Source organism: Acomys russatus, chromosome 10, assembly GCF_903995435.1.
Source record: "Acomys russatus chromosome 10, mAcoRus1.1, whole genome shotgun sequence".
NCBI classification, from domain to species: Eukaryota; Metazoa; Chordata; class Mammalia; order Rodentia; family Muridae; genus Acomys; species Acomys russatus.
The window spans coordinates 68199515-68227221 of record NC_067146.1 but is presented as its reverse complement, the minus strand read 5'-3'; the positions used below and the strand labels follow the sequence as shown (position 1 = coordinate 68227221).

The following is a 27707-nucleotide window of genomic DNA, read 5'->3' as shown; positions in this document are numbered from 1 at the left end:
GTGTGGGTGCTTGTTGGGGTGCAATTGCTCTTCTTTTTCTTTTCAAATGTGCACATGAGAAATCTGGGCCTCACATCCTCCCCCACTATGATGTGGGCTCCACTGTTGCTTACTTAGTGAGCTCCAGGAAAGCAGCACTTCACTGAGGCCCACTGTAGATGAGTCTTTTTAAAATTTTTTTTTATTTCTTACATAAACATTTATATTATTACACATATATACAATAAACTACTTATAGCAAGAAGAACCATGACACAATCAGGAATTACATAAATGTTACATTCTTAGTGTTTTGGCTGTTTGTATTTGGCATCCTTGAAGAAAACGTCTTTCCTATGTTGGTGCGTCTAAAATTCTGAATGAAAATCAATATCAATCATGTCTCCGTCGTTATCAACTTAAAACATCTATCCAGCGCTTCGACCTCTCATTCCAGGATGTCTTCTGTGTTTGGACACTGACCCCTGGAGGCTGTTCCAGCACACCATCTAGGGCAGAATTGCAAAGGAGTCCCACAAGAGCTGGGAGCTCCTGCAGTGACACCCAGATGCGCATAGTGCACGTGACCTTAGTGTGCCTAGTCCACCCCCAACTTCCTAACATTTCCTCTAGTGTCTCTGTTCATTTGCTTCTTAGACCTTACAGCACGTATTCTTTTTCCAGCCAGAGAATAGGCTTTCTCATTGATCTTATTAACATTTCAGTCTGATCTGTGTCATATTCATCTGTGCTGCTGTGATTTGTTGGGGGCGTTTTATAAGTATTATCTATCCTTAAACATACTTTTAGCCCTGTATTATTCCAAAATAAATATTTCCTGTTACCTTCCTTTAACTCCATTCTTCTTTATGCATTCAGCACATTTGTTGCTTACTTGAACTTTGGTTTATTAATAACCTTTTTTTGAAAATAGAAGTATAAACTTGTTTTATTCTCAGTTTTTTTTCAATATGGACTTCTTAGATAGGACATGTTGTGGTATGTTCAACAACATTCCAGACTACAGACCTGAAGCTACTGCCTACCCCCACCCGCAGGCTCAAAACACTCAATACTGCTTGTACCTTTACTGAATGTGCCTGGGGTGTGTGGGGTAGACAGGGATATGCCTTTCACAACTGGGACCTGCTGGTCTAGGAAAAAGTCTTTTATTTTCTGTATAAATATCACTAATTTTTAAACCAGATTACTAGAAAAAAAATTGAACAAGAGAAGTTAATGGTAGAAAGCGAACCAAACAGAGCTGTTTTGGTCCATCTGTGTGTCTGCTCGTTAGCAGAGTGTTTTTATGCAGTCCTTACCCTACCGGACTGTGTGCTCACAGAGCAAGCAAAAGCCACAGAGACTTCTTGAAGTTGATCACAGAAAGTCTAGACAGATTTTTCCCTATTTTTTTAAGATTTATTTTTATTTAATGTGTATGAGTGTTTTTGCTTCCACGTGTGTGTGTTCACTACATATATGTAGTGACCATAGAGGCCAGAAAAGGGCATCATATCCCCTAGGACTTGATCTGTAATCCTCAGCATGGGTGGAAACAAACCCAGGTCCCCTGCAGGAATAGCAAATGCTCTTAACCACTGCGCCATTTCTTCAGCGTCCGGACAGTGCACTGTTACACCACGTTCTCATCACAAAAGAAGGGAGTCATCTCTCGGGGGCCCAGTCTCAGGTTCAGGAAACTTCAAGAAATGCCCTGGGAAAAATAAGGCTTTGGGTTCTAGAAAGATGTGGGGGATTTGGGTGTGCTCGGTTTTCACTCTGTACCATGTACTTTGAATTATTAGAATGAAAATTACTAGGCTTTTATTGTATTTCCTTTTCAGCAGAGATCTTTGGTTTCTAATTAGAAAGGAATTAACCATCTTTAATTGTTGTGTGTGAACTCACCCCCGTATGACCAGTATAAATCTCCCATCAAAGGCCTTTTCTTTCACATTTGATCCATATCTCAGAGAACCAGCAGTCTGGCTGTCTCATGCAAAAGGTTCCTAAATCCGGTTTTTAAAATTATTTCTGTGAAGTATAAACTTAACATATACCAGCTGCTGAGGGATTAAAAGCTTTGGGTTTTTTTTTTTTTTTCAATAATTGGAAACCTTGTTTACAGAAGACTCAATGATATTCTTTAAATGTCTTTGTGTTGAATATAAAAGAATGTGTGTTTGTCTAAGCAACAGTAATCTGACTATAAAAAACCTCATTTACGGATTATACCTCCTGTCTCTCACAGTGCAGCTGTCACCAGATTGTTCTTCTAGGCTTTACAAGTTGCTGAAAAGTCTGCCTTAAAATTAGCAAAATAAATCAGGGAGTAAACCTGGTGGTTTGAGAAGAAATATAATTCTAAATCACAGGGAAAGGATGCAAGACTCGGAATATCAGGAGCTTGAGGCAAATTTATCAAAGTTCTCATTGGCTAACTCACAGATGGAATTCAAATCACTGGGAAGAGGCCTTTAAGGGGCTCATCCACATCAAAGAGAACCACAAGTCCTCCAGAGAAGCCAAGGAGCTAAAGAGAAGAATTTTGAGAGCCAACCAAAGCCTAAACATTTTTTAAATTTTATTTTATTAATTTATTCATATTACATCTCAATGGTTATCCCCTCCCTTGTATCCTCCCTTTCCTCCCTCCCTCCCATTTTCCCCTTACTCCCCTCCCCTATGATTGTGACTGAGGGGGACCTCCTCCCCCTGTATATGCTCATAGGATATGAAGTCTCTTCTTGGTAGACTGCTATCCTTCCTCTGAGTGCCACCAGGTCTCCCCATTCAGGGGATGTTGTCAAATATGGGGCACCAGAGTACTGTGAAAGTCAGACCCCACTCTCCACTCAACTGTGGAGAATGTCCTGTCCATTGGCTAGATCTGGGTAGGGGTTTGAAGTTTACGGCCTGTATTGTCCTCGGCTGGTGCCATAGTTTGAGCGGGACTATGGAATACTACTCAGCTATTAAAAACAAGGAATTCCTGAAATTTGTGGACAAATGGATTGAACTAGAAATGATCATAATGAGTGAGTTAACCCAGAAGCAGAAAGAGTTAAATGGTATATACTCACTTATATCTGCATACTAGCCCAAGGGGCATGTCCCATGAAAGTCTTCACTAACCAGGAAACTGGGACAGAGGGGAGGACATCCTATTGGGACTCTAGATGAGAGAAGCAATGGGAGAATGGCAAAGTTGAAGGATCCAGAGGATCCTAGAAACCTACAAGGAGAGCCAACCAAAGCCTAAACACTTTTTAGCCTTTGGTGGAACAGCAGGGAAGCACTGGGGTCGAAAGTGCCATGCCCAAGCTGGGACTAGCTCTGAGTCTTCACTACCTCCTTGTGTTAGAGAGGCATTAATGAGACACTGTACAGAAAACTCAGAGTACACAGTAGCACTCAGTAATTCAAGACCATCGGCAGACTGTTCCTAGTCTCACAGCTTTTATAAGCAATGCCTCATCTGATCTCTGAAGCTGTCATATTAAACAGCATATCTTGATAGCACCAGTATTATGAAAGACTAAAGAAAATGAGATGCAGAGAAATTTAATAACCTCCCCAGAGCTATGTAGCAGGTGGGGGGGTCACAGTGAGGAGAGACCACTTCTGGTCAGCCCATGGCTCTTTGCTCCCTGAACACCGACTATCTGCCACGATGGCTTGCTAGCCATTTGGCCGCCATCTTTCCTCAGCTAGCAACCTGTGGTACCAAGTTCTCAGGTGCCTGGCATCTTCTAAAATGCTAAGACTTTGTGACTCCTCTTTGAGGTACAGATTCAAGCTCAGTTGTGAGGGCACGGCCCTGATCCTGATGTCCTGGTGACACCCTTTCCCATGATACTTTGAGTAGGAGGGTGCTAGCCTGTAGAGGGAGGCTTCTTCCAGAGCTCTATGTTGTCCTGATTGGCCTGAGTTTAAATAGAAAGTGCAATCCCTTCCTTTCCTCTGAGGAACTGTGGTACGCCCAAGGGCATGCCAACTGTGTTCCAGTTGGGGGGTGAAATTCATACCTTTGGCAAGAGTATTTTATTGCTTATTTTTATTATGGTGCATACTCAGTGGAGAAGGGTCATGGCATGCCCAGTCTGCTCAGCTCCATACCTCATAGAGGCGTACATATGCATTACCCATGTCAAACAATTAGGAAATTAATCCTACAATGTTTCATATTACACACAAATTCGTATTACAGTGTTCAGTGGTTATTTAAGAGGATTTTAGCAACATTTGGAAATTTGATCCTTCAGGATACTTTAGCAACAAATTGGTATTTTTTTGCCGTGAAAGTAGCATATAGGCTCTGGCTGCCTAACTCATTTTGTAAGATTGTATGAGGTTCACAGGCATGGTGTCTCTACCCTGTGCCAGACGTGGAGAAGACCCTGAGAATAAAATGAAAAGAAGGAAAGACATGACTGCTGCTTTAGAAAATCCTTAAAAAAAAAAAAAAAAAGCTGAGCATCATGGCACATGGTGTGGGGTCAGCACTTGTGGGGGCACAGGGGACAGGCTGAGGAAGGTAGAGTTCTTAAATTTGAGGAGTACCAGGCTGGGCAGCGTGGGAGACTTCTTTCTCAACAAGAAAACAAAATAAAACAAAACCCTCCAGGTTCAGTGAGAGAGTCTCAAAGAATCAGTCAGAGAATGGTAGAGTGGGACACCCAATGTCGTCCTCTGGCCCTGGCCCCCAAGTGTACCCATGGGCACGGACACATGACATGATATATCCCAGAGAGAGAGCCTGAATCCCAAGGCTAGTGGAGCTATGCCAGTTGAGAGAGCACACTGGGTTCTACTGGGCCACAGTGTAGAGGTTAACAGGCTCACTAAATAGCATCCTATCCCTCTGAGTCTTCCTACCAAGCTGACAATGTTTTGTCTGGATCCAAGGATCTGCTATCATCCAGCTTGAAGGAAATGTTGAGGCGCTATGGCTTGCCCAGGGCCCTTTAACTAAAAAGTAAACACTGGGCTGGTTTAAGGCTCGCTGCATTGTAGGCTTGCTGAGACTTCTGCCAGGGAAAAATTTTTAAAGGATAAAAAGACGGTTTTAGCCACAGCCATTTTCTCTCCAAACAATTGCAAGTATGCTTTTTCCCAAGAGCTACAGAGAGGAGGAAGGAAAAGAGACTGGATCCGATTGCTATCAGGGCAGCTTTGATCAGCAGGAGCTATAGTCAGGGCAGGGCCATCCTTGCCTTCCTCTTCCTCTTGCGCCCATCTTTCCTCTCCTCCTGTGTTAAGCTCCCAAATGAAGAAAAGATAAACAGTAGCAGGATGTCTACCCAAAATTGAATTTTGAGAAAGATGGAGTAACATTTTTTACTGTACTTCTCTGGCGACATTTGGGGACTCTTCCCTGGCTCCATTCCATGTGCACAGGGTCCTCTGTGACTTGGTATTCCTGGTTTATGGTCTGGTGGTTTCACACCTAACGGGGTTGTTCCTCACTTGGATCACAGTCTCCTCTGGGCAAGATCTTATTAGGGCGACTTTAAGGCACTACATTGATTTCCCTGTTTGGTAGTCTGCGTTAGCTTTCTCCTTGCGTTCCCCACATGCTATGAACACAAAAAGCCAGGAGCTCTTCGTAGGTGTGTCCTCCCTGTGTTTGCTCAGCCATCACTGCATGAACAATGGCAGGCCTCAGCACAGGACCCGCAACCTAACACATGTGGTGTGTATTTTCTTAAGTGATGAGTGAACCAAAAGCAGTTGGTATCTTATTAAGAATCAATTAAACTCACTAGTTATTAACCCCTTACCTACATTCCAGGAGTTGGGAGGCAGCTTCACCTACAGTGCCGTCCACACGAGAAGATTGATTAGTGGCTCATCTCCTGTGGGAGAAATGAGGGGGCACAGGGCTAAAAGCTACACTTGGATTTTGTACCTTGTGTTATAGATAAAGATGGGAGTGAAAACTTTTCCCTGCTAAAAAATGAACCATTTCTAACTTTGGACTATTAGATCTCCAAGATATTTTCTCACTGTCAGTTAGCTTTTCTATGTCTAAATTGTCTCTGCGACACACTGGCATGGCGATTGAATATCAGTAGTGTCACGTAAGTAAGAACTTCAAAAGCCAATAGAATGGCATCTGTGATAATTTTCAGCTCATATTTTAAAAGTTATCGATGTGTGAAGTGACAATAGAACTCAGCATTTATAGAAAAGACACCTGCTAAGAAGGGGCCTTTCCGCACACTCTGTGCTTTAGTTAATTACATCATTTAAATATTTCTTCACAAAAAACATGGAGTAGACTTCATGCCCCAAAGATCAACAGTTATGAGCAGCCTTTTGATTGAGGGCTTTTCAGGTATAAAAATGCACAGTGATGAGAACACGTGTTTCGAAGCGTCTAGATGATTAGTTGTATGGGAGGTAGATTTATCCTAGCTAGCTTGTGAGGTGGTCTTTGGAGGCCTGGATTCCCCTTCTGAGCTTCCCTTGTGGTCTGTAATATTCTATGGCCCCTGTATCCGTTGGGATTATAGGGGCAATAGCGATACACGAGGAACCTGCCTGCTGGCTGGAAATCCAACCACTGTGCCCGTCTGTGAGCTTTGTTGGGAAGAACAGTCTATTTGGCTGTAGACAGAACTGACTATGCACAAAGAATCTGTCAGGTTCATATCCTATACCAGTGAACACACACAAATTCGTTCCCAAAGTCCCAAAGACTTCTACCTTTACATGGTTCAACTGCATTTGGACTGTCCCAAGAATTCAAGCAGGACTAAGAGCCAAACGTGAAAAATCTAGGCTCATATCTTATCAAGCCGATACTGTGAACACCAGGAAGCAAAATTCTTATGTGATAGATGACACATATGATCAAATTTGATGTAGTCATCTCAGTCATGCCTTCTGTATGCTATGCCTTGGATATCAAATGAATTGTGGCCCATTACTAGGCATTTGTTGAAAAATAAAGGAGACAGCTAGAATACCAATTTTATTTAAGAAAAAATGATATTTCTTTTATTTTTTTTATCCAGGTGCAAACCCTTGTTTATTTATAAGTGCAAAACAAAACAATTAAATGAAGGCTGAAATAAATGCTTATGTTTTATTCATGCTAGAAGTATCTGTCTTTTAGAATGAAGTTAAAATGTTTTATAAATCCCCTACTCTTAAAATGAGCCACACTTTGTTTCCTTTGGGGAAAACATGCTATCGATCTCTTTGAAACCCTTTATTGGGTTGACTTGGTTGGGATGGAAAATGAGCCTAGTGAACATAGAGATGTTATCATTTTGGGTAATCCTATCCATGAGGATGCGTTGATTAATTCCAAAGCCTCATGGATCTCTGACTTCGCGGATGAATCTATAGTAAAATTACAACCAGGATGCTAGCCATTTATTTGAATTGCATTTTTGTCTAGATGGTTTGAATCCAAATGCATTATTAACACTTTTCTTCTTTTTAATATAGGTGGAAAACAGACCAAAATATTATGGAAGAGAGTATGTATTCTACTTTCTTTGTTTTAATAATTTAATCAGTAATTGCTTCATATGCCATTCAAATGTTAACCATCAAATATTCCTGAACATTGTCTTCATCACATGCCTGTTGTGAGAGTTTAGTAAGAAGAATAAACTCATCAAACATCTTTGTATTGAATTTTCCTTCCCACACTCAGGTGTCTGGTTCCCACTAAGGTGGGCTAGGGGGAGGGTCTACTGCAGTGCTTGCCTCAGAATCAGCTTCTGGGTGCCAGGACAGTGTTTAGACTGGGAGGCTCTCCATCAGCAATTCGTTTCACAGTCTATCCTGATGCAATATAAACACTTAGGTGTCAAAGACTGTACACTTCAGCTGAACCCCTGAACCTCATAACCCAGCAGTCAGGAGAAGCATTCCTTGCCCCCCACTACTGTGGTGTCAGAAAACGGAAAGAATCATTCTTAGAAAAGGATCATTCTTTAGACGCGGATGTTCCTCCCAGCCCAAATGCCTTAAGATCATTTTTTTTCTTTTTGTGTGTTTTTTTAAAAGAAGATTTATTTATTTTATTTATTGCATATGAGTGCTTTATCTGCAGAAGAGGGTATCAGATTACATTATAGATGGTTGTGAGCCACCATGTGGTTGCTGGGAATTGAACTCAGAACCTCTGGAAGAGCAGACAGCTCTCTTAACCACTGAGCCATCTCTCCAGCCCTCTTAAGACCATTTTTATTCTCCTTCCAACCCAGCCCACATTCTCCTTTGCACTTCAGCTCCAGCTCTGTTTGACTTCCTTAGTAATCTAGCATAAGGCAAATACCACAACTAGCAAAGGTATTTGTAGTCCGAGGCTGTGAGGTTCAGAACCCTTTCCAGAGAGAAGGCTGTGGATGGCCCAAGGCGTAAAGGCACACAAGTCATTCTCTTCCTAAGGTCAGCCTAGAGGCTTTTAAGGCTGCCTCCTATGTTCTCTTGGCTAATGCAAGGCCTTCGCTCTCATCCTCATCCCCCGAAAGGCCTCAGCTTCATGATTACTGGACCTTTTGGTCATCCTAGCTGGGCATGGTTGCCTGGTCTATATGAGTCCCAGGACAGCTAAGGCTACACAATAGACCATCTCAAAACAAATGAAACAAAACAAAGAATTGCTGATGATGGCTGGGAGACTTTGTCTTTACTTAATGGTAGAAGGACAAATAGATCACTCAGCCACATGTCTTCACCCCCACCAGTCACTCTCTGAGCTCTAGGCCTCAGACAACTTCAGAAGGCCAATGCAGTCTCTGACAAGCCAGAAGACACACCTCTCTCTCTCTCTTTCTTTCTCTCTCTCTCTCTCTCTCTCTCTCTCTCTCTCTCTCTCTCTCTCTCTCGTGTGTTTTTGTGTTCATTTTGTAATGGACACGAGGAAGAGAACAGAAAAGTGGCTCTTTTTCCTAACACCCACCTAAAAAAATTACTATCAAATGTAAAAGACTGGAAGAATGTGGCTTCTTGCCAGCCCATCTTTGCAGAGAACGGACCTCTACAATTATCGATGCCCAGCACCAGAAGCAGGCAGGCGGCTAATCAATAAGTGTTGGTTTGTAATCAGGATAGCCCATGGTTCTCTGTGTTGGAGCTGAAAGCTAAATTGGTAATTGCTCTTTTGTTATTCCTCATGAGTAGAAAGGAGCCATAATCTAGCATTCGTTTCCATCTTCACTTCAGCCCCAGAGCAAACACAGTAGCAGACAGCCAGGTGGACTGTGTGCTTTCCCGTGCTTGTGACTCTTTGGGGAAGTGCGGGAGGTAGTTCCAAGAGGGTCTTCAAGATCTGCCATAAGCACACCCCTCTCCATTCCACTGGAGACAGTGGGTACCCAGGGACCACGGCTTTTAGCTTAGTCCTCCTACTCCCTATGCCGTACATGGTGTGCTCAGAGCAGTGACTGCTTTGTCCCTCCAGGTTTCATGGGATCATCTCCCGGGAGCAGGCTGATGAGCTTCTGGGAGGAGTGGAGGGTGCCTACATCCTTCGAGAAAGCCAGCGGCAGCCAGGATGCTACACGCTAGCACTACGGTGAGCTGTGTCTCACTCACGGTTTGTGAAAGTGGCATTTGTGATTTTCCGATTTAAAAAAAAAACGGCCGTATGCTCCAGGGGCAGACCCAACTGAGATGGTGAAACAATAAAGACACGCACACAAAAAAGCTGAGATTAGGTGGGCTGAACTCTCTGTGGAGACACTGTAGCACCCCAGAAGAGCAGCATCTGTATAACATAGTGTTGACTAGAAGAAGGGGTTATTGCATATAGCGGAGCAAGAAGACAGGTTTATAGTACACAGCTGGATACGAAGGCGGGTTAGCTGGTCTCAGCCAGAGCAGCCTCTGTAGCGGAGCAATTTTCAGGCTGTAAATATCCAAGGAGAGAAAGCCATGGTGGGCATCTTCTGGGCACAATGTCAATATCCGTGCTGAGACATAAAGAAGGCTTTGCTACTGTCCTTTGAGCCTCCAGGGACTAGGGGCGATTTTGCCATTTTCCCAATGAGTCTGAGGCTATGGGGTCCTTGGCATGGCTGTGCCAATGTCAACAACATACGTTCCCTCAGGGTGTCACACACTCAGGGCTTCCTCTGTTCCCTACTACAGTAAAACGCACATTGTGTAAAATTCACCATCTCCACCTATTTAAGTGTGCAGTACAGTGACATCACACACCAGCTGTGCTTTACAGCCACCGTCACTGTCCACTTCCTGGACCTGCCTCTGATCCCAGATGCTGACTCTGCACAAGCTACTTTGCATTCACTGTTTTCAAACACCAGCTGCAGGCTGGAGGAGGAGTCTCTGTTTACCTGGCTGCAGACACGGTCAGTGTGAGTGTTTCACAGGCATGCAGCGCATCGTTCCTGAGTTCTCTGGGGCCACGTTGACCCCAAACTCAACATGATGACTGTCAAGCACGCCAGCAAGCCCATAGGGCGGGCTTCTTCTGGGCCAGGCCAACACAAGAGCTGAGGCATACAGATGTCATGTATATGCCCAGCTGTTAACTCCTCAGAGTCCTCCTGTGCACACCCAGAAATTGACTAAGAGCTCTCTCCATAGAGAGAATGGATGCAGTGGAAAGCCTTCCCAGGCAAGCCCGTGAAGTGCTGTGTGTGTTATACAGAGTCTCCATGGGGTTACCTCACAAAATTACAACTGAAGATGGCCAGAGCCTGTCTTAAGTGGCTCCATGATGGGGGAAGTATTTCAAAAAAGCTGTCAAGGACTCCTGGTAGGCAGAGCATCTTTTGATCTTCCGGCACCCCATAGTAGGCACAGGTAGTCATGCAGCTGAGACTGGGGGATGCCAGTATTGGTACATTTAGCACTTAGCTAATGTTTCTCTTCTGCTTCGTTAACTGGGATGGTAGAGATGGGGTAGCAGCCAAAGATGTGATAACAAGGCATACTGCTGGGCAGTGGTGGTGGTACCCTGTGCAGAGGTAATTGTCATTTTCCATTAAAGACATTTATAGATGACGTATTTGGAAATCGAGATTTTGACTTTCATAAGTGAGATAGGATGACCCAATGTCCTGCGTCACTTGGAGGATTAATTGTTCCCAGATGTGTCCCCGAGGTTAGATCCTGTCTGCTTCATTCCAGCACACGGGAGCCGCAGCTCTTTATGACTCTGCTGCTTCTACTGTTACATATGGATAATAACAGTCCCCATCTCAAAAGACCGCTGAGATAATTAGATGCAAGCACCTACTCCATATCTGGTAAATGGAATGTTCTGGAAGATACTGTCACTTCCCCAGTATTTAACTCACCTGTTGGAATCCTTCCTTCTCTGATGGGCAGGTTTGGGAACCAGACCTTAAACTACCGGCTCTTTCATGATGGAAAGCACTTCGTGGGTGAGAAGAGGTTCGAATCCATCCATGACCTGGTGACCGACGGTTTGATCACTCTCTATATAGAGACCAAGGCTGCTGAGTACATTGCAAAAATGACCACAAATCCCATCTATGAACACATCGGCTATGCCACTCTCCTCAGAGAAAAAGTGTCCAGAAGGCTGAGCAGGTCTAAAAACGAATCAAGGAAAACGAGCGTCACCAATGAGGAGCATGCGCCGGTGGAGAAGGTGAGTGAGTGGCTTATGGTGTGGGCGTGGCTTCTCTAGTTTCAGTCTGAGAGAGAGTGGATCCCGGTAGAGGCAATTTGTCAAAGTGTTGGGGGAGACTCCTCCCATTTTAGAATGTGCATGCCGGAAAGACCTTCGATTCCTCCAGGCCAACCCCCTCTTGAGCTACATGTGGGAAACTCAGGACCCACAAATGTCCCATGATTGTTTTTCCTATGGTCAGAGCCTGGCCTGATACAAATAGTCCTTTGTGGGTTTATTTGTAATTTGAAAGAAAGAAAGCATTCTATTGTTGAATGCCAAATAGCGGGTGAAAAAAAATGTTTTAAATTTCCACTTGAAGCCTGCTGGCCATCTCTGGCTACCAAGCGGGCCACATGCATGGTACTTGTGTTTGTCAGTCCTAGGGATGTGTGACCATCCATGGGTGGGAGGCTAGCTACCTTTCGAAGGTAGGCTAGCCTAGATGAAGACTAACTGACAGACACGGAAACCTTCAACATAATGACTGCTGTCTCAGGATGGCTTAGTTGGGCTGATCTTCCCCCCCAGCAAAGCACACTTCGCCTCACTGCTATCAGAAAACTTGAGTTGGGTGAGTATGCAAGCTAGGTGTGTCATGGCAGTGGCAGGATACAGCGAAGGTGATACCATTTTCCTCCGAAGGAACCGCCACAGTTGGCCAGCAGACTTTGGGGATGTGTTCCTTTGGGGACCATCTGGCTTTACTTGGTCTTATCTACTTCCCTCTGAGAGTGACAGCCCACCACATCATTAATAGGCCAGATCAGACCAGATTAAAAGTAAATAGATACAGGTTCATTGGCCTGATGGGTTCACCAGTCTCAGAGACCGAGGCCAGGGAAATTGCACCCCAGGCTAAGGCAAGGGGTTTTATAAATCTTGGGCGATGAGTGATGACAACTCAGCCAGGAGCTGGGACTGTGCCCAAATATGGCCAAAAGTTAGGCCCCCAGGTGGACACTGGGTGGGTTGGCAGTTGTACCAGCTGCCAGAAACTCTGAACTGAGCTTTTGGTGCCATTCCTTTGTTGATGGTTTTTCATTATGGGTGGAGTTTGGGAAAAGGAGGACAGACGGGGATTCCCATCTTCTGCAGGGACCAATCAACGAGCTTCAACCAAACAACCATCAGCACCCACTGTGGCTGAGCCAAGTCCAGCTTTTAGGGCAGGCTGGACTGAGTCAGAGCGAGAAACCCAGAGGGCAGGATGGAAAAGCTGTGCCTTTGGGTGGCTGCTAATCCTTAATTAAACTCAAGTGGCTCCCTGATGCCAGGACTGGTAGAAACCAGTGAAAGCTTAGACTGACTGGGAGGACTGGGCATCAGAGATGGGAGACTCACCAAGTGCTGGGATGGCTGGAGAGAGCAGCCAGTCTGTTGGCAGCAAGGGCATGCTGTTAATTGATTTGTTAATTGAGTCTCAGAGCAAAGGAGGGCCTTCTCCAGAACCACATCAGCTGAGCAGCTGGCCCATGAAAACGTAATTTGCCATTTCTTTTTTATAACTCTAATATCTCCCCAACACCTGTGTATTCTTTTAGAAATAATTGATTTGGGAAATTTGGGGGCTGCTGGTTGTTTACATTTTAATAGGAAAGTGGGGGGGGGAGAGGAGGGAGAGAAGGTGGGAAGGCAGAAGGAGAGGGAGAGAGGGAGGGAAGGAGGGAGGGAGAGAGGGAGAATGCTTTCAGTTTGTTCTGGTCCAGATGAAAGCTAGTCCTTAGTGTTTGTAAATCTGTTCAAAAGCAATTTAGAATAGAAAATCTGGAAGCTGACCCTCTCAGCCTTAATAAATCAGGAGATGAATTGTAAAATAAGTCTCTGAAGTGGTGTTTGTATTTCTGAATCAGAGAGCAGTGCCACTGCAAATGCACTCTGGTACAGAAAGCAGGCCCACAATGCAAGCAGGCAAGGAAGCCGCATCAATGGGAGCTGGTATTTCTGGGTGTGATTTTCAGCAGGAAATACTTGTGTGACAAGATATTCCCTCTCTCTTCATTAGGGTTTCTAGTGCTGTGATACAACACAATGACCCAAAAGCAAGTTGGGGAGGGAAGGGTTAATATGACTCACTACACTTCCATATCCTTTTTCATCATCAAGGAAGTCGAGGCAGGAACTGAAACAGGGCAGGAACCTGGAGGAAGGAGTTGATGCATAAGCCATGGAGGGGTGTTGCTTACTGGTTTGCTTCCGTGCTTTCTTATGGAACCCAGGACCACCAGCCCATGGACGGCCCCACCCACAATGAACGGGGCTCTCCCCATCAATTACTCACTAAGAAAATTGCTCTACAGGCTGTCCCACAGCCTGATTTTAGGGAGGCATTTTCTCAGTTGAGATTTCCTCCTCTCAAATGGCTATAGTTTGTGCCAGGTTGGCCTTAATCAAGCCTTTCCCCTAGAGCAGTGCTTCTCAACCTTCCTAATGCTGCGGCCCTTTAATACCGTTCTTCATGTTGTGGTGACCCCAACCATAAAATTATTTTCATTGCTATTGTAAATTTGCTGCTGTTATGAATCGTACTGCAAATATCTGTGGAAGGGCTGTTCAACCCCCGCCCAAAGGGATTGACATTCATTGGTTGAGTACTGCCCTAAAGGAATGAGCAATAAACTGATAACCACACCAAGTAAGCCAGTCAGTACCCCTTTACTGTGGGAGGTGGGTGGTAAGGGAAGAAAGGGATGTTGAAGGAAGAAGTCCAAGCTCAGCAAGAGGTTTGACGGGCAGTTGTCAGGAGTGCAGATTTTCTTGGACACTAATGATGTGCTTGGCTTTCCTGAGGAGTACTCTGAACACTTAGGTCTGGTCACTTACTGCTGGCCACTCATCTATCTTTCTTTCTTTCTTTCTTTCATTCCTTTTTAGTAGCTTATGAACTAACTTGAAAAGAATCCATCTATTTCTCATGTCCTGTGTTGACAAGTGTGATTAGGAAAAGTCTCAGCCTGGCTAGAGGTCCTCTTGCCTTCAGGGAAGGGCAGGGGCCTGTTGCCATGGAGGCAGGGACTTGAGTGAATTGACTGAGAGGAGGTTTTAATGGGTAGGATGGGTTGATTTCCCTGCATCGCTCAAACCCAGCATGTCTACTCCACAGTGCTCAAATGTTGCTCACCCATTTGTTTTATTGATTACTTCCAAGTAAATCTAGAAAAGGCTGTGTTGTTATGAATCCAAGAACGTTAGCAGTGCTAATTGAAAAAAAAAAAAAAAAGGATTTATTACCTCCCCTATCAGATTTGAGTTGTGTTGAGATTTACTTCCTGTTCAGGTTGTTAGTGACAAACCTGACTTTAGTAACTGTAGATGAGGCAGGGTGATGGGGAGCTTGCAGAGGAAATAAAGCTGTAAAGGTTCGGCCCATACCAGTAGATAAACTTCATGATTCTTTATTTAACTCATTGGCTTTTAAAACTTGGTATATTTGGGTCACTCATGCGGTGCATTTGATTGAAACGGTCAGTCTAGAGCAATCTCTTACATGAAATGCATTTTAGAATTTATAGCACGCATAGGCTATCTACTGGTCTTCATAAAAGTTTTATGGTAGGCAGTCTGTGAATAGCACTGGGATACAATACCCAGATTGCACAGGCACGGAACAGCTTTCCATTTTAGACTCAGGGCAGCTTGGCCAGACCCACAGGCAGGATTCTCCACGTCCCCCTTACTCCTGCTTCCCGTGAACAGGGTGAAGATGTGAGCCCATCCCACATCCAGGACACCCGGGATCTACTGCACAGCTGGACCTCCCTGAGCCCACGTTGCTTTTCTTGCTCTATGTAACTCCTTGATTTGGCCCATAGTCCTGTCAGTGGATGCTAAACGTCACTTAGACTTTATGTGGTCTGATTTTGAAAACGCTTTCCTGTTTCTAGCTGTAAGGACTAACCTTTCTCACCAAATGCATCCTACTCAATCAAATAAATGACGTGGCAAGTGCATCTGTGTTAGATGGGTGTAGTCTGATGGAGCAAATTGCGCCTGTATTTGCTGTGAGAGAATAATATATCCCCGTGAGGCAGGAAGAGCACTTTTAATAATCTACAAATTGAGAATCTGCCCCAAATGCTGGGGAAACGGGCTGATTTTTTTTTTTTTTTCCAATCGGTGATAGACTAGTAGTTTTTCATCCTTAATCCAAAAACCTGGACCAGATCCACAAACAAGGCCTTTGAAGGCTTAGATCCAGGGCACGAAGCCTGGGCTGTATCTTATCATTTGTTGACTGTTGTGGGCCGCTCAGCCCCACTCACACCTCATGTTCCTTCGTTTCACCGTTTCCTTCATGACACTCAGCACGAGTTATGGCTTATTCGTTCTTCCTCTCACTGCGTTCGGAGGACGGTCAGCCCCAGTTATGTCTTGTCCATTCACTTCACTGTTTCCGGTGGTAGCAAATGTCAGAAAACAACCTCCGTGTGTTCCATGGCTGCTCCTCCATGTATGCCGTGGTGTGCAGGGCCCGGACAAGATGGGGGCAGGCGGGGAGGGGGCTGATTTTATGTGTTTATCCTTGTCAAATCATAAAGCTAAAAGAGCAGGCACTGGTGGTTGTCGGGCAGGGAAGCAGGTATCTGGAAGAGCGGAGTGTGGGGAGAGACTTTTCCTTTCCTTGCTCCTGTTGGAAGCTCTTTGAACTTTGAACCATGACAAGTGCAGTATCTAAATCAAAGACTAGAAGAACAAAAGGCTCACCGTGTCTCGAGTACACACATGACTTCAAAGCCAAGGGAGGCACTTTCTGCCCTGGCTGCAGCACATGCAGAGCGGAGGCGATCTAGTCCCCTGCTTTCCACCCCTCCTCGTGCTCACAGTATCCCTCCTCCTCCGCCACCAGATTGTCCACACACACAGGATCTGTGGTCTCGGGACTCAGTGGAGGTTTGGAACTGGAAGACAGTCATTACAGTACCAGGGAGAAATGGCTGCCGTGCAGGAACAACTCCTTGAGATGGGCATGGCTTTGCTTTTGCCTGCTGGTCTTTCCCTCTCTTCCCCAGAAGCTCCTCAGTCCCGTACCCTCTTCCATCCCATGTCCCTGCCTACACCGCTGTCCTCTAACTGCTACAGTGCCCAGTCACTCTTGCATCCCTGCCGCAGGCAGCAAAGCCTCTTAGGTTTCCATTCTCCTGCCACAGGGCCCAGGCCCTCAGCCTCCTTAGGGAGCCCTCCTTCTCTAAGGACCTGCTTCTGAGAGCACCGCCCCATTCTTCCTCCACCACCTAGCTTGAGAAACTGTCTACATTACGGCTGCCTACCTCTCACCAGGTAATCTATTCCCAGTAGTTTCTGTGATCCAGCTGTCTGTCCAGGTAGCTTTAGCTGCACGGTTGTCCCTGGCCTGCAGGTAATTACCATGCCGAGGGAGGCTTGCCCAGCCATAAGGACCAGCAGAGCCTCGGAAGCAGATGGAGGCTATCATGAGTGCTTTCTTCTCAATCACAAAGTCCCACAAAACGCCTGGTGCCCAGCTGGAGACGGCTCAGCAGTCAGAGCCACTGGATCAGGTCTTCCTGGGGGTTCTGGCTGATCTTTTCTGGGCCCCAGATGGATCCCACACAGGCAGTGCTGGGGAACCTGTGGTGGGGATGCCTCTTCCACATCCAGGTAAAAGGCTCCTACTTGAGTGACTTTTGGTTCCAAATCCCTGAACATGCCCAAGCGTCCACTTGCAAATGCTGTTGAGTGAAGCAGGAGCAGATATTTTGCCAGTAACAAACTGAGCCAAATTCACAAAGCGGTTCTCATGCCATGTGTTAGTGTGGTTCTCATGGTGTTCTGTATAAAGCTTCAGAACCCCAGCATGCCTTAGTGTGTGATGATGCCACAGTGACTTTCTGGCGGGTGGACTCTCAACTGAGTGCCGTGGTGGGGAATCTTTGCCTTGACGTGGAAGTGCTTCTTTGTGTCTTCCTTAAACTTAAGCAAGATATTGACCAGTGACCTTCACCAAGTTAAGCTGCTATACACACAGTACACACACACATGCACACACACACACACACACACACACACACACACGGAGGGGTGCGAGGTGTTGGGGTGGGGATGAGACTGAACCATTGACATAATGGAGGAGGTAAAAAAAAAAAAAAGAGAGCTGCTTGAATTACAGGGTCCAGAAAAACTGCCGAGTCTCCCCTCAGGAGGTTCTTTGGAAATAACATGTAACCGACACAACTAGGCTTTTCTCAGGGAGTCAAAGATAAATGAAGACAAGCAGAGCCTGGCTGGTGAAAATGACAGGTACAGTAATGGCTGTGGTCATCCATCTTCCTGCCGCACATACCCAGCCATAAAAACCCGGAACGAGAGCACTGCATGAACCGATTTGAACTGGCTTGATGCTCTCAGGAAGCCAGGATTTATTGGCTATTATTTCATGTCAGGATCTAACCATGTGGATTCATGAGAGGTCTGAGCAACAGCTGACTTGGTTGAGGGGCAGTGAAGAGGTCGGGGGTGGGGGGTGGAAGGGGCGGGGCTCTCACTTTATGCAGATGAAACTTCTGGAAGGAAAAACTAACAACAACAGGAAACAGCGTGTTCAACTCTCTTGATGTAGTGAAGTTTGAATGTCTGTTATTTTAGGGCTTCCTGGTGATTCTAAAGTGCTGCCCAGGCTGAGACCCTGGCTCATGAGATGGGTGGTAAATCCAGGCATACAAGATGTACATTCTACCTCAATTCACTGCTTTTCTGTTTCAGAGACTCTTGTGTCCAAACTGAGACTCTGGCCTTCCTTCCCAGGCCTTGGTAGGTGCACACTGTCTTGAAGGAAGCACCCAGAAGCCCCAGGGCTTAGGAGAGACTACTTAAGTTAATTCAGCACAGCTGATGACAACAAAGTGTATACTGCTGTGGCCCTTACCCTTGGCTGCACACTGGAATTTACTGAGGACTTTTAAAAAAAAAAAAAATCAGAAACTGTGTTTCACCTTACTCTCAGAAATTCCATTCCATTTAGGAGAGACAGCAGTTCCTTGGTAAAGTGCTGGCCTAGCATTCGCAAAGTCCTGGGTTCGATTTCTAGCTCCACCAAAAGATAAGGAAAGGAAAGGAAGGAAGGAAGGAAGGAAGGAAGGAAGGAAGGAAAGAAGGAAGAACAGGAAAGCTAAGAAGTTTAGATTTAACTGCTTGGTCTGAGCTCCAGGCATATTATTTTATTATTGTTTTAGAAGTCCCCGTTGTTACTAATGTGCAGCTGGAGCTAGAAGCTGCTGCTGTAGACAGATAACTGGGGTTGAGTTAGGTCATCTGCCATCTAGGCTGATAATCAAAAGTGTGTCTTCATGCCAATCTCTCTGTGCTCTCAGGCTTGGAGCTCTGCAGAAGCAAAAGGGAAGTCAGCCTAATGAGAGAGAGAGAGAGAGAGAGAGAGAGAGAGAGAGAGAGAGAGAGAGAGAGAGAGAGAGAGGGAGAGAGATCTGTCTCTGTCTCTGTCTCTGTCTCTCTCTGTGTCTCTGCCTTTCTCTCTCTGTCCCCCCACCCCTATCTCTGTCTCTCTCTATCTCTCTCTGTCTCCCCCCCCCCCGTGTGTGTGCGTGTGCCTCAAGTTGGCTAAACCCTCCTTTATGTGCGATCTTAAAAAAACAAACACCTCCCTCCGCCCAGCATTGGCTATTTTCTGTGCAACACTGCCACCCTGTGGTGGACAGAAGGAGCGTCATCCACTCACATATTCCGGGTAATGTCAAAGGACCAAACTTACCAGCTGTGGGAGTAAAGTGCATGAAGGGCTTTTCAGCAGTGAACTCATTGACTAGTCCTCCTTTCTCTGGGTTTTATGGGGCGAACTCGGCCATGAGAGAGTTGAGGTGTTTTGCAGAGTGTACTCACTCACTGCAAAAAGTGCTCTGGTCTGACTGGCTGGGTTTGGGGCCAGACATGTTCAAACTTCTTGGCCCCAGGTCACTCTTAGACTCTTTAAACTTACAGAACATTCCAAAGGGCATTTAACTACATCTTACTGATTACTATATTAGATATTAAATTTCAAATGTTTAAATACTCATTCTTTTAAACAAAACAGTGGGTGCATCTGGCCGTCAAGGATACATATTTTATGAAATGTAACCCCACTTTCAAAACTAAAAAAAGAAGCCCAAATTTTGGCATTGCTTTGACACATATGTAAATCTCAGGGTCTGACTTAACAAGAGGCAGCTAGAGTCATACATCTGCTTCTGTGTTCCACCTGTGACAATTAACTGTTTAAGTATGGGCGGAAGCCCCGGGCTCACAGACATTCATGGCAAAAAGGGGTAATGTTTATATAGATTCTGTGGGCAAATCTTTATACAAAAATAATATGCATATGAACAAAATTCAACAAATGGCAGTTTCTTAAGGATTAGCTACAGTATCAGCCACTCAGTAGAAAGCCAGTTCGGCACCATGGACCCTCTGCAATGACCTTGAGACCCTTCCAGCACCAATGGGCGCACCAAGAACTGCTGCTCACAACAAGCACTCATGAAGCAAAAACCTGATTTCAGGGCGGTGAGTCACATGTACATCCACAGGGCAGTTCCAGGGGTCACCCACTGCACTCAACCGAGGAGGTAAATGCCACCGTCTCCTGGGCTGCCGTCTAACCTAAGTCTGCACAGTGAGGAGGAGTGATGTTCCCATCCAGGCTCTCAAAGGCTCTGCCCTCTGTGAGCACAGAGTCCCTTCAGGTGGGTCCCAACAGGGGTCAGCCACACAGAACTGAGTTCTGGTGATTCTGATATGCACAGATGCCCCTTTCTGTCCACACGAGATTGATTGACTCCAGGAGCCACACCCCAGAGAGGCTCATGCCCGTAGTGTTATATGGGCAGTGTTCCTATATGGACCCACACACCTCTTCCTAAGCACTAGGTAGCATCTCTACATTAGTTAGGATGGTGGATACATGTAGACTGTATGCATCTCACAAGTACAATGTCTCACTGAGGGAAGTATCACCAGAGGCTGATATATGTTGAGAAGACATGTTCCCCAAGAATTTCCAGGCCTTGGTTGGTTGACTTCATGGATGCAGAAGCTGCAAATGGGGGTCTGACTGCATAGCCAATTAAAGATCCACCAGTCTGGCCTTTCTCTCCTCCCTACACAGACGAGAAACTCAGGCTCAAAGCACAAGATGCCATGGAGCTCGGTGTGTCCATGGCACAGGTGTGGTCCTCTTCTGTTCTTATGTAGTGTCTGTCTGCACACCTGGGCCTCCACCCCGACTCCCACAGGGAATAGCTGTCAGGTTGGTGCCCAGAACCTACTCACCACCTTCTGGAAATGTCCTCACTCTATAGATGTGACCTTTAAAGGGGATTGTGACTCAAGGCTGATGGGAGAATCACACTTCCCTGACCACAGATTGGTTCAAGGGTTGTCAGGTGATGTGGTCCAGTCACAGCCAGTGGAATGCCACAATTTCCGGAAGACTTTCCACCCCTCCCTCCCTCCCTCTGCCTGGCTGGGCTCAGCAGGAAACAGAATGTCTCTGGTCCAGGACTTCAGATTCCTCATGCAGCCCAGAATGGAACCCACAGAGAGGGAGGTTGGGCCCTAAGGAGGAGCCTGAGCCTGCAGCAGATTTGTTTGCTGCTTGATTGCATTCCCCAGGTGTAGCTTGTCAGCTGATTCCTGACTCAGTTCTTGAGCAGTGTCTTGGAATGTTTGTATTGAAATTAAGTTGCCCCTGTTTTCAAATCTGGAACTGTGATTCAACCACCTATCAGCTGCTCCTTCTTCCCGCCCACCACCCCCCCATCCCCCCACCCCCTACATCCCTGGCTTGCTTTAGAAGAAAGAACGCTGAGCTATTGAGATTCAAGTTCACTCTTATTTTGATCAAATAACCCACACTATCCTTCTTATAATGGTGATTTGGGGTGGGAACTACAAACCAAGGATGCCTAGTGTTTGCTGAGGTGGGTAGGAACGCAGAGCACTGATTACAGAGGGACTTGGGAAATGACCCCAACCACTGCCAGTGGGCATCCTCTCAACCTTTGCCTCCCTCCTATCTCTAATGACGTGTGTTTGCAAACTTGTTAATTAAATGCATCGTATAGAATGCTAACATGCTTCATAACCTTCAGTAAACTAGGTGTTCATGATATTTCCAAGAAAAAGAGTTTTTGTAGCAAACGGGAAAAAAATGATCCCTCTATAGCACATATTTTTTTAATCTAGTTTGTCTAGGTTCCTTTATGGCTCTACCTCCCTTCCAACCCTTATCTGTCCTAGTACCATCTAATCCCTCTGCACTAGTTAGAAGATAATGAAGGTTAGAAGGCAAAGGGGCATTGTATGTCTCTTTACTACTTCCTGCTGGCTAGGGTCGTTGAATTCTTTGGGGCAAGTCCAGTCTTCTTTGCAGGATCTCTCAACTTCTTGCCAAACTGCATCAACAGCAACCAGGAGCATCACGGGGGAGCACCAGCATTCCTTTTTCTCAGAGCTCGCCCTCTCCCTCCCTCACACACTGCTCTGGGCTCTGGAAATTAATTAATTAATTAATTAATTAATTAATTTGTTTATTTATTTATTTTGGGGTTTTTCCAGACAGGGTCTCTCTGTATAGCCTTGACTGTCCTGGACTTGCTTTGTAGACCAGGCTGGTCTCGAACTCACAGCGATCCACCTGCCTCTGCCTCCTAAGTGCTGGGATTAAAGGCGTGCACCACCACTGCCTGTCTGAGCTCTGGAATTTATTCCCTGTCAGAGTCCCCAGAATTAAACTATCTGTAGCTGGCAAAGATCATGCCCTTCTCAGACCCTACATGAGGCAAATAGTCTGTTGCTGTGGACAACTTGGAGCAGTTTAACCCGCGGTTAAAACAAAAATATGTTTACATAACATAATTGCATTCTTTAAAGACACCAAAACGTCCACTACACCCCTCTCTAGCAGATGCCTCTGGCAGATATGAGCCCTCCTCTTGACCCTGTCACCCTGGAAAGGATGATTGAACCTGGAGACCCAGCCCCTGGGGAAAGAGAGAAAGCCCTGTCTACAATTTTTATGAACTCACTGTTTGACCCTTCTGAATTTATGGGAACTTTTTTTTCTGATCAAGTCTGGGGAGAGGGAGAGATTTTGTTTTCTGGTAATGGAAATGAGACAGACCCAGCCACATTTTAGGGTGCTCCCAAGGCAAGGCTGCCTCTGAAGCAGGCTGCAGGAGTGCCTTACTCAGTTCTCCATAGCCGCACCTCTGCCTGGGTTCCATGCTGATAGCTTCTTAATGTCCTCACTGCTTTTGTGCCTCTTATACATAACCAACTCTAAAGTTCTCAGAGAATTAGTGTTTCACTGAGCTCTGAGTCCCCGTTTCTGAACCTCATGAAGTCCGGCCACCATAACAATCAGTGAAGCTTTACACATCCGACTTTCACTACTCTCCTGTGGCTCTGTGACTGCAGGAATTGTCGCTTGTCATGTTTAGCAAACATTATTTAATACTCAAGTTGAAAGCCAGAAACAAGACCAAATTAAGAGCCCCGTGTGCCCAACACACCCACCTATGTCAGGATAAAGACAGCATATAGAAACTGTATATTTTGCACAGCATGTATAAACTGTATCTTAAATGATCCAAGCTATCACGTTTGATCTGGCATGACCTGAGGACTTACAACTATCCCCGCCCCTTACTTTCATCAAGGGCGCCATGGTTTTTAATCCGTTATCAACAGGGAAGACATGAAGATAAATGACTCCAAGTTCATTTTCAGGACCCTGGCATGGACTTTAGATTTGAATAGAAGGTTTTCCCTTTGGGACAGGGACACCTCATGAGTTAGTTTCTTTCAGCCAAAGTCAGGCTGGCTATCGTATTATCTCAGGTCTGGACCCTAGAAGTCATCATCACTGGTCTCAGTCTGGGGATTCAGTATACTTATTAATACAATATGGTTATTAATCGTAAAATCAGTATCTTTCCATAAGGATATGGGCCTCACCATTATAGAAAAGTTTAGGCCTGGGAACAGAACTGAGTTGCAGAGCGCTTGCCTTGCATGTGTGTGCATCGGACCCTAGGTTCACTTCCCTGTACCCTGCCCCCATGAAGGAAGGAAAGAAGTCTTCATTTGGGTACTGGTCTAGCCTTTGAAGTTTTACAGTTAATGGAATCTCAGGGTTTAAGACAATATCCTAAAAAAAAAAAAAAAAAAAAAAAAAAGACAATATCCTCTCCCTCTCTCTCTCTCCTCTCTCTCTCTCTCTCTCTCTCTCTCTCTCTCTCTCTCTCTCTCTCTCTTTCTTCCTCTCCACCCCCCACCCCTCCTTCCCTCCCCCACCTCTTTGGGTGACTAGCATGCCTGTGCAGAGTCTAGCAAGTCTGACCCTAATGCAAGGAGATGCATGAAATGAGAGTGGAGCCACCAAGCCTCCTTCCTGCCTTTAGTTAACTTGGGGACCAAGTGAGAGGTCGAGTGCTTTACAGCAAAGACAATTAAAAATAAAATCATGAGGATGTTAATGTAGAGGGGGTGGACCCTGCATCTTTCTGCTGTTTTCAATAAGAGTCCATGTTACTGTTTTGCGATAAGCCTGTTTCTTCTGACAGTCACTAAGAGTTGACAAAGCCAGGCCCTGCTCAGATCTATGCTTCACCAAGGAGAAACATCTCCAGACTGCCAACCAACCCCACCTTTGTGCTATCTCACTGCCACTGAGAAATGTCACCCACCAAGGAGCATGCGCCACTAGAGGAAGTCAAAGCAGAGCTGGTTAAAGTTCTTTCCAAAGAGGAAGTTTAGGCTCCTAGTTAAAAAAAGAAAAGAAAAAGAAAAAGAAAAAAAAAAAAAAACTGTTGCACAGCAAATGCTCTTGTTCCTGCCACACTAACTTCATGTAAGAGAAGTGACAAGGGACAAAACGCCCATCAGTTTCCACACCGAGTCCAGCTCATCATGCGCCTCTTGCCCCAAGTGGACAGGATTGTTAGCAGGTCACTCATGCTTAGAGAAAGTGAGCTAAGAACTACATAACTGTTTGAGGAGGGAGAAGGGCTCACTGGTGTGGAGACCAGCAGTTCTCAACCCATGGGTCACAACCCCTTTAGGGTCACGTGTCAGATATCTTGTATATCAGATATTCATGTTACACAGTTCATAATTACTGTTACGAAGTAGCAATGAAATAATTTTATGGTTGCCGGGGGGGGGGGGGGCGGTCACCACAGCATGACGAACTGTATTGAAAGGTTGCAGCATCAGGAAGGCTGAGGATCCCTGGTGTAGATGGAGTGAATACAGCTTGGGGGATGCCCCCTTCATGCCTATGAGCTAGGCAGCCTGCACCAGAAGGGGTTGGCCAGCATGGGTGAGTAGCATCCGGCATTGCCGTGCCACACTGGAAAGAAGGCAGACATCAGAGAGCAGGTTGTCCGGCCTGCACAGCCTTCAGGGAAGATGGGCTGTCCGTTCACAGGGGCCCCACATGTGAGTGTGAGGTTTCATAGCTGTATATGAATATAAGACATCCTCTGACTATAGCAGGCTGTGCCGTGAGCCCTTGGATGTGTGGACTTATTTCTGGCTCTTTAGTTTTATTCCATGGGTTGATGTGTCTGCTTTTGTGCCAGTACCATGCTGGTTTTATTACAATAGCTCAGCACTTATTTTATTATTTAGGAGTGTATTTAGCCATCCTGTTTTTGTTGTTATATTTCCACACGAAGCTGAAAATTGCCCTTTAAGTTCTGTGAAGAATTGTGCTGGGAGTTCTGATGGGGTTTGCACTGAGTCTATAGATTGCTTTGGGTAGGGTGGCCATTTTTACAATATTAATTCTACTGATCCATGAGCATGGGAGATCTTTCCATCTTCTGATGTTTTCTTCAATTTCTTTCTTCAGTGTCTTGAAGTTGTGATTATACAAGTCTTTCAGTAGCTGGGTTAGAGTTACCCTAAGATAGTTTATCTCTTTTGAGGCTACTATGAAAGGTGTTGCTTCCTTGACTTCTTTCTTAGTCCACTTGGGTTAGTTTTGTATTCTGCTACTTTGTTGAAAGTGAGTTATCAGGTGTAGGAGTTTCCTGTGGGATTTTTAGGGTCACTTATGTACATTATCATCTGCAAATAAAGATGCTTTGACCTCTTCCTTTTCAATTTGTATCCCGTTGATCTTCTTCAGTTGTCTTCTTGCTCTAGCTAAGACTTCAAGTACTGCATTCAATAGGTGTGAAAATGGAAAGCTTGGGCAACCTTGTCTTGTTCCTGATCTTAGTAGAAATGCTTTGAGTTTCTCTCCATTTAAGCTCATGGTGGCTTTAGGCTTGCTATAAATTGATTTTCATATGTTGACATATGTCTCTTGTGTCTGTAATCTCTCCAGGAGTTTTATCATGAAGGGGTGTTGGATTTTGTCAATGGCTTTTTCTGGATCTAATGAGACGATCGTGTGTGTGTGTGTGTTTTTTTTTATCTTTTAGTCTGTTTTTTGTGGTGGCTTTCATTTATCGATTTGCATACGTTGAACCATCCCTGCATCCCTGGGATGAGGCATATTTGGTCATGGTAGATGATATGTTTAGTGTGTTCTTGTATTTGTTTTGCAAGTATTTTATTGAGAGTTTTTGCATCCATGTTCATAAGGGAAATTGGTCTGTAGTTCTCCTTTGTTGGGTCTTTATGTGGTTTGAGCATCAGAGTAACTGTGAAGGCCAAATTTTTAAGACATTTCCATGTGTAATAGTGAGCCCTGCTGTCTGGCTCTTGCTATAGTGTGACTGACAGTTGCCAGAAGGGTAGTCTCAGGCAAGGTTCTTCTTAACGGATCTGAGAACACGGTCTAAGAGGCACAGACTAGTCTGCATCACTGCTGTTTCCAGGAGGAAAAACAAAAATCAAGCTGGGTGAGCTGCTTGCTTTACAGCACAAACCCTTTAAAAATCACTTGGAGGGCTGGAGAGATGGCTCAGAGGTTAAGGAAACTGACTGCTCCTCCAAAGGTCCTGAGTTCAATTCTCAGCAACCACATGGTGGCTCAAAACCATCTGTAATGTGATCTGATGCCTTCCGACCTTCAGGTGTACATGCAGGCAGAGCACTGTATACATAATAATAAATAAATCTTTTAAAAATTCACTTGGAGCTATCATCAACGGTCCAGTGAAGTCCCATGTCACAAGCTCAGTAGGTTTATCCTGCAGGGATTCCAGATAGGCTCCTGTAAGCCATCATCTCTGAAGGGGCCGGTGCCAGCGGCTCCCACGGAGCCCTTTCAATGTCAACCTGGCTTCTGAATAAGTGGTACCCAACCAAGTCAAACCAGAGAAAAGGTTTCTACACTAAGGTCCATTTCGCAGCTCTGAATGCTGTGGTCCCTTCCCCACACTTACCTTGTTAATGCTCTTCCTGATTTGAGCTGTTCCCAGCCATGTTCACGTTTGGCCTGTATGCACAATGTCTGGGCTGTCCACATAGGGTACGGGATGTTATAGAGAAGAGCTCGCTTTCCTGGGCCTCGAGTTCCCCGCGTCATAGGACTCTAGCTGCCAGTGTGGGGAGGAGCAGATGGCACTGGCATCTGCTTTGTGCTTGATGCACACTGACCCCATGAGGGTCGTGCTCTGTAAAGTGACCTACTTGATAACCACCCATGTTGTAACACGCTGAGCAGCAGCTCCCTTGTGCAGAGTCCGTGAGTGGCATGGGTGTGGCAGCTTAGACCCTTGACCCCACTCTGTCATAGCTTTGAAGAATAGCCCGCTCGGCACCAGGCTGGCAGCCTTCGTTGAATGGCATCACTTATTCTTCTTACCCAGTTTTGCTTCCAGGGCCTGCTTCCACTAGCCAGGGTCTGTATCCCAGAGGACCCGGCCTGTAAAAATTCTGCAGTGACTATGAAATTCCAGGATAATGCTAGAAAGATAGCCTCTCTGTTGTTATGTCGTTGAAGTCAGTTTCCATCTCAAGCTGTCAATGTTTGTCAGCAGCATTCATTTGGGTAACCCCTTTATCCTCTTCTCCATGGAGTTCTCGCTCCTTCGCTTGGGACCCAGGGAGTTGTCTTAGCTCCATCAACATCCAGCCATACTTGCATCCTGTCCATTCTCTGAGCCATGTCCACCCACCCACAGCTTTT

The 27707-nt window shown here is 45.5% G+C and overlaps 1 protein-coding gene across 2 annotated transcripts in view; it reads left to right on the top strand.

Annotated features, from left to right (window-relative positions):
* Positions 1-27707, top strand: part of Chn2 (chimerin 2) — a 261200-nt gene that overhangs the window by 172180 nt on the left and 61313 nt on the right. For both annotated transcript variants that reach the window (XM_051152338.1, XM_051152337.1), the window contains exons 4-6: positions 7444-7475; positions 9410-9523; positions 11305-11590. In XM_051152338.1, coding sequence (XP_051008295.1) covers positions 7444-7475; positions 9410-9523; positions 11305-11590 — 432 coding nt within the window. The remainder of the gene's footprint in view (positions 1-7443; positions 7476-9409; positions 9524-11304; positions 11591-27707) is intronic.